Raw genomic sequence first — 6,358 nt, 5'->3', positions numbered from 1 at the left:
GGTCAAGTAGAATGTGGTAAGAATGGAAATCAATAACAAATTGTTAAAACCACCAGTGGTATTCAGTGAAGTATAAATAATTCAGATACAAAGGTGATATTTTATTTCACAGCAATCACTGTTTTACTAACTTACTTGTATTAGAGATACAGTTTTTCCTTCTCATACAGTAATACTGGATGTGAGAGAAAGTAAGCAAACAGATCAAGCTTCAATCATTTTCTTATAAAAAGTACTTTATTACAAAATATCTGATAACAAGAAATAGGTCTTCAGAAAGATTATGTACAAAATGCACATTTACATAAGTTTTTAAGGCTCACAAAACCCTTCTTAGCAGCACTGACGAAAGAAAACATATTGCAATTCAAACTGGAGTTAGAGCAATAATAACTTCCTAATTTTTAGGTGTTTAATCTCAACCTTGAAAATTGAAAACTTCCCATCTTAATATCTTAGGATTACACAGAAGAAAAAACAAACTTATTATTTGTGAACTTAAATGCAGCTTACTGAACTTTAACAAAAAGATGATTTAAATTAAAACAAAGATCTCTTTACTGTAATACATTTTTATGTTCAACACTATGACATAACCAAAACGTCTAGCTCATTGTACAAAAAATACACAACTAAATTATAGCCATATAGATTTTGTAACTCATAAGTGAGTTTCTTTTTTGCTATATAGGTTATTAAAAACACACTAAGTACATTAAATTTATATTCAGCTGCCATTTCAGAAATAAATATTAGTCCCCTGTACAAATAATCATTTTTATGAAACTTAACTTTTTCTTCAGCATAAAAGCTAGTGTCAGATAAAAAACCAAAGTCAAAGTTCATTTCCACAACCTTTATAACAACATAAATTAATTCTGGCAGTTTTGTTTGCAAGGCCTGAAAAAAAATGGAAGATTAAGTATTGGGTATTGTTAACTCAATTACTAAGAACAGACAAATAATTTCAGAAATTAAAAGTCAACTTTCAAACTGATACAAGACCTGCAAATATTGTTGGGTTGTAAGCTTAATTATTAAAAACTGTAATCGGGGTTAGTGCACGAGAGAAAGGGTTAATAGTTCAATAACAATGGTGTTAGTAATGGATGCCAGGGCAGGAAGTTTATAACAAACAAATTAACTACAAATAAATAAGGAGCTAACAGACAAGTTAGTAAGTCAGTACCAAAATGGTAGCCAAGAAAGTTTCATAAACAAGAAGTTAGCAAGCCAAGAGCAAGACTAAATTAGGGTTAGCAGGAACATGTTGATAAATTGGAAGACAAGTAAAAGCTAAAAAATTACAAAGGCAATACAAAGACTGAATTAAGGTTAACAGGAACATGTTAGGTTGGAAGACTGTAGAAAAGTTTGATAATGGTATGATATTGTGAATTGAATTATAAAATAATAGAATGCAGCAGCTGGTCAGTAAGTGGTATTTTCTGAAGGTTACCATTTGTCTAATACTCACCATCACTGATACAGATTAACTGATAACATGTCACAATTGCAATTAGAAAAATTTAAGTAACTAGACAATTTATGTATGATGTTTGAATTAGGATAAATATAGAAATAAAATTCAATAAAGATTTAAGTCAAAAATATTTTGTAGATACCTACTTCACTCACTAAAAGATAAACTTAACTACACCTATTTGATATGATAAAGATTTTACTTGTTGAACATAATAAAAAACAACTACATGTTTGCAAATATTTCAACTCAAAGAAACCATGGATGTATTAAAAGGTAAAAACTAATTTTAAGCAAAGATATCTTTATTAACCCTTAAACAACATCTAATCATGCAACTTTGTTTTTTCACACTGTATATATACATATTTGTTTCTATAGAAACAACCTATATATGTGATAATGATTATCTTCTCCAAACATTGAACATTTGTTACCCATTCAATTTTTTAACCATATAATTTTACTATATGTAAAGATATCCAATATCTTCTTATTGAAGAAAATTTCTGTAGCTTGAAAACAGATACAGTTTAATATACAAAAACTTTCACAATCTGCAAGTGAAAGGTTAAAACACTTACAGAAACCAGGAAAAAACATCACTGTTGACATAGTCTAATTATTGCTCTGTCCAACCATATTCAAGCTCTACTTATAACTGCTTTAAAGTTGTTTCTTTAACAAATGGTTAATCCATTTGATATGACATATTATGAGGTTTCATCCAAAGCCTGTACAAAAACAAAGATAAATGTTTTAAAATCAATAAAATGGATATTGTATTCGAGTTGATAAGTTCTTACTCTCTAAAATGGACGTACAAAAAGCCAACAAACATAACTAAGTGGATTGTTTTGTTTAGAGGCAAAACATTTTCCAGCTGTAGAGAAATAAATGTCAGAAAATGATAAATATTGGTTCTAAAACATTTTTAAATGAAGTTAAATTTCCATAAAAACCTGAATTTACATTAGTATCTCAAGAAATTCCTTCAGGTGACAAAAAGAAAAAAAGCCAAAGAAAATGCTGTCTTTAGACTTCACTATTTTTTAATCGCAAACTTTGTACATGAAAACATAGGTGCAACACAACTGCACCATTTAATATTTAGAAACAGTGAGAGTTACTCGTGCATCTGTCCCATGTTGCAACAATATTGAGTACACAATATGTGATACTGTTTTTCATATATATAATCATTCACAACAATACTGGGGCCTTAAGAGTTGTATCTACAACTATGCATTTATACGCTTTGTAACCAATCAAGTGAAATGAATAATCATAAGTGACACTACTTATTAATTACACAAGTACATAATCAAAGTAAAAACCTAGTATTCATTGATATTCTTGAAGTAGCCAAAGTTTAAAGTTCAACAACACAAAAATCAGAACATAAATTAACTTTTATAACTATCAAAAGTTTTATTATAAAACCTTATATTAAAAAGTTATAAAACTAGAAAGTCTATTCAGATAAAAATTATTATTGTATTAACAAGTAACAGTGATTCACGTTTTTACACTAGCTGCAGTAACATTTAATTTTTATACGATGGTGTGATAATAGTTAACTTTCAAAATGTTACATTTGTAATACTAGAACCAAATTTTTAGTACTTTTTACACACACAGTACTTACACTACAATAACACTATTTTTAACTAGTCAGTATTGACCATATAATCTTAAAGTAATTTAAGTAAAATTAAAATAGCGTTAACATATTCCATGAATAAGTAGTTCACGTCAGGTTACAATTCAGTAATTCTAAAGCTTTATTATTTCTAGTAAATTGATTGATATGAACTTCAAAACAAAGACTATAAATTTCTAATTAAGATCAAGTACTCTAATGTGTATTCTAGCTTTTTAACAATGAAAACTGATGCTGAACAAATCTATGTTACAAAAGCTGCACATTGTTAGTGAGTCTGGAAGAAGACAAAGCAACATGATTTACCATTGTAACATAGGACTGATGTTCACATTGTTGTATTACTCAGAAAAAGTCAGTTATTGGTTCTTGCAGTAACTGGATTGATGTAGACTTCAGTTATGTTGATTTAAACCAGTCTTAAATACTTTTTTGTAACTATATAGTAGTGAAAATATCTGGATATTTTAAAATTAATTTAAAAAACAAAGGGGGGTTTAGATCTCTCCTAGGTTTATTCCTACTTATAAAACATTGCCCTCTTGAACTTTACATCAGATCCATGAAGGAAAGAGTTAATGATTCTGAAAAACTGGAAGGTACAGATCCCTTAAATCAACTCCTTTTTATACAATATTAAACAATATAGTTAATTTCTGGAACAAATGGATAGGGGGAATCCAGACTGCTTTAGTCCCTCCCTTAGATCTATGCCTGCTTATATAAAATTAAAAAAATATAGTTAACCAATTATAAATCAGAAACATGAATAAATTTACAGTATTTCACACTTAAGTAGCTAGAGAGTTGATGGTGGTTGTTGCCAGCCTGTTGCCTTCCCTCTAGTGACCATTTCAAAATTTGTGACAGTGGCAGATAGTCTTGGTAGCTGAGCAAGAACAAAGACAAAACAAGCAAATTTAGTGGAGATCTTCAAATCATGAGGTGTGTTGTTTACTACTACTTTCACTGACCATTAGCCTTTTTCTTCCTGCTTAGATTAATATTTTGACCATTCTTTGCATATAGTTTAAATTAAGAACAATACAATAACAATATAACATTTATCAAAGCATTAGGGGTTAGATTATTTGACCCAGTAAAGTATGACTAATTAACAGTATAAGAGGTTTTTTGAAGTGGAAATGAAAATAAAACTCTGTATATCTAGTAATCTTACCCAAGATCCACAAGTGACATCTGGTTAACTCTAAAGCTGTAACAAACTTTGTTCTGCAAGGTTTAGATAATAACACAGTGTGTACACAAACAAAAAAGTGTGTTTATGGATAGGAAACAATATCGGCTATCTGTGCTGTAAAGAATCCAAACAGTTTTATCCACAAACATCAGCAATTAAATAAAACAATTTCCATGTGAACAGAGATGTTGGGACGTCAGTTATGTTGAACAGAGATGTTGGGACGTCAGTTATATTGAACAGAGATGTTAAGACGTCAGTTATGTTTGGGAATCTCTACTAAATAAATACATTCATTATCACAGGTAAGTTAGGGAAGCTACAGGATTTTAAATTTCCTGCACCAACAACTAGTTAAGTCTCATGGGTTTATTAGCTTTAATATACTTAGTAAGGCCAAACAAATGTTTTGAGGGTTTATTCACACACTTGTATATAGAGCCTTTTATATGTTGTCACATAAGTTACATGCAGTAAGCAAAAGGTTCCTTAAGATATCAGCTTTAATTATTAAACCTATCTATCAAGACAGGTTTAATGTTCACTTACACTGAGGTCAAATCTCAAAAGATATTACAGTGAGCCTATGCACACACACAGAATGAAATATTTAATATATTTATGCTTCTGTTGAATCAAACATAATATAAAAGTACAGGTTTATTAAACATTCTTATATAGTTAGTGATTACACATGTTCACAGTGAATAAGAATTTTTAACAAAATAGGTCTAGCCAATTTGTATGTAATTTTGGTTAATGTAAGCACCCACTGAATAACATATGCCAAATCTTACTATCAAATTAGCTACATTTATTGAACATATGTTTGTGTACAGGCTGCCTAGATGCTGTCAATGTCTAGCCATATATGATAATTAGTCTTCCTAGATGCTATCAGTTCCTTGCTATGTAATTATTATTACTTTAAGGTTAACTTGTGCTTTGAAGTTGTACAAGATATTTCTATGGAGTTAAAATGCAGAGAAAAAACATGTACACACTGAATGATACCTCTCTTTGTCAGTAATTAATTAGTATAGCCAAACAAAATTACCTTTTATGGTTAAGAAATGTAAACATCGGGTAATGCGTACTGAATATAAACCTAATCTTTGTCCACTATACAGCTTTAATATTAGGCTATAGTTGTATATGCACTACATTACAATTACTGACTGTATTTTATTAAGTAACATCAAATCAATACACACATCTGACTGATTATATTTAGTATATTACAGACAAGCTGTATTTTAAATTTTAACAACAGAAAAATATGTTTTGTATGCTCTACTGCCCACAGTCTGGAATGTCAGATATATCCCATTATTGTCACCCTAAATTATAAGCCCTTATACTCTCTGTCAACAATTAAAGTAAGTTTAACTATCACCACCTTCACCAAAGGTTACATTTTTCTAATATGCAACAGAAGCTTCTTTGTATTCAGAGCCTTCTTGAGTGAAGAAGTCTTCCAGCTTCCATTGTAAGGTTTCAAATGTTGGTCGTTTGAGGGGATCTTTATGCCAGCATTCCAGCATGATCTCATAGAGGTCCATGGGACAACCTGGTGGGCATGGCATACGATAACCATGCTCCACCTGGTGAAGAACTTCTGCATTTGTCATCCCTGAAAAGGGTAAAACACAAAATCTTAGCTTTATTTACTGTTATCTTCAAAAATTGAAATTTAAAAATTGTATTCCTATTTTTGTTAACGTTAGGCATAACAGCTCTTGACAATTTACTAGATGATGGAAAACAATTTTAAATGTGATACACCTCCAAAACTGTACCCAACAAGTTATAGGATGTTTCCGATTTGTTTTTAGAATAAAACAAAACATAGGTAACAAAACAGCTGCATGAAAATTACTTAACAGTTTAAAAGAAAAATTGCAGACAGTGAGAAAATGAGTGGAGGCACTTTTTATAAGTTCAAGTTTTCGTTTTGTTGTAGAAGTTTATTCTTTTCAAATGAAGACACCTCAGTTGCTGTTGTTTAACT

General features: G+C 30.1%; 1 protein-coding gene across 1 annotated transcript in view; it reads right to left on the bottom strand.

Annotated features, from left to right (window-relative positions):
• Window positions 1–218: 218 nt before the first annotated feature.
• LOC143229938 (tyrosine-protein kinase Src42A-like) overlaps window positions 219–6,358 on the bottom strand; it is a 55,883-nt gene continuing 49,743 nt past the window's right edge. The window contains exon 8 of the mRNA XM_076462815.1: window positions 219–5,980. Within this exon, the coding sequence (XP_076318930.1) occupies window positions 5,769–5,980 (212 nt within the window). The 3' untranslated portion in view covers window positions 219–5,768. The remainder of the gene's footprint in view (window positions 5,981–6,358) is intronic.

Source organism: Tachypleus tridentatus, chromosome 10 (genome assembly GCF_004210375.1).
Source record: "Tachypleus tridentatus isolate NWPU-2018 chromosome 10, ASM421037v1, whole genome shotgun sequence".
Lineage (NCBI taxonomy): Eukaryota > Metazoa > Arthropoda > Merostomata > Xiphosura > Limulidae > Tachypleus > Tachypleus tridentatus.
This window is presented reverse-complemented; position numbering and strand designations above follow the sequence as displayed.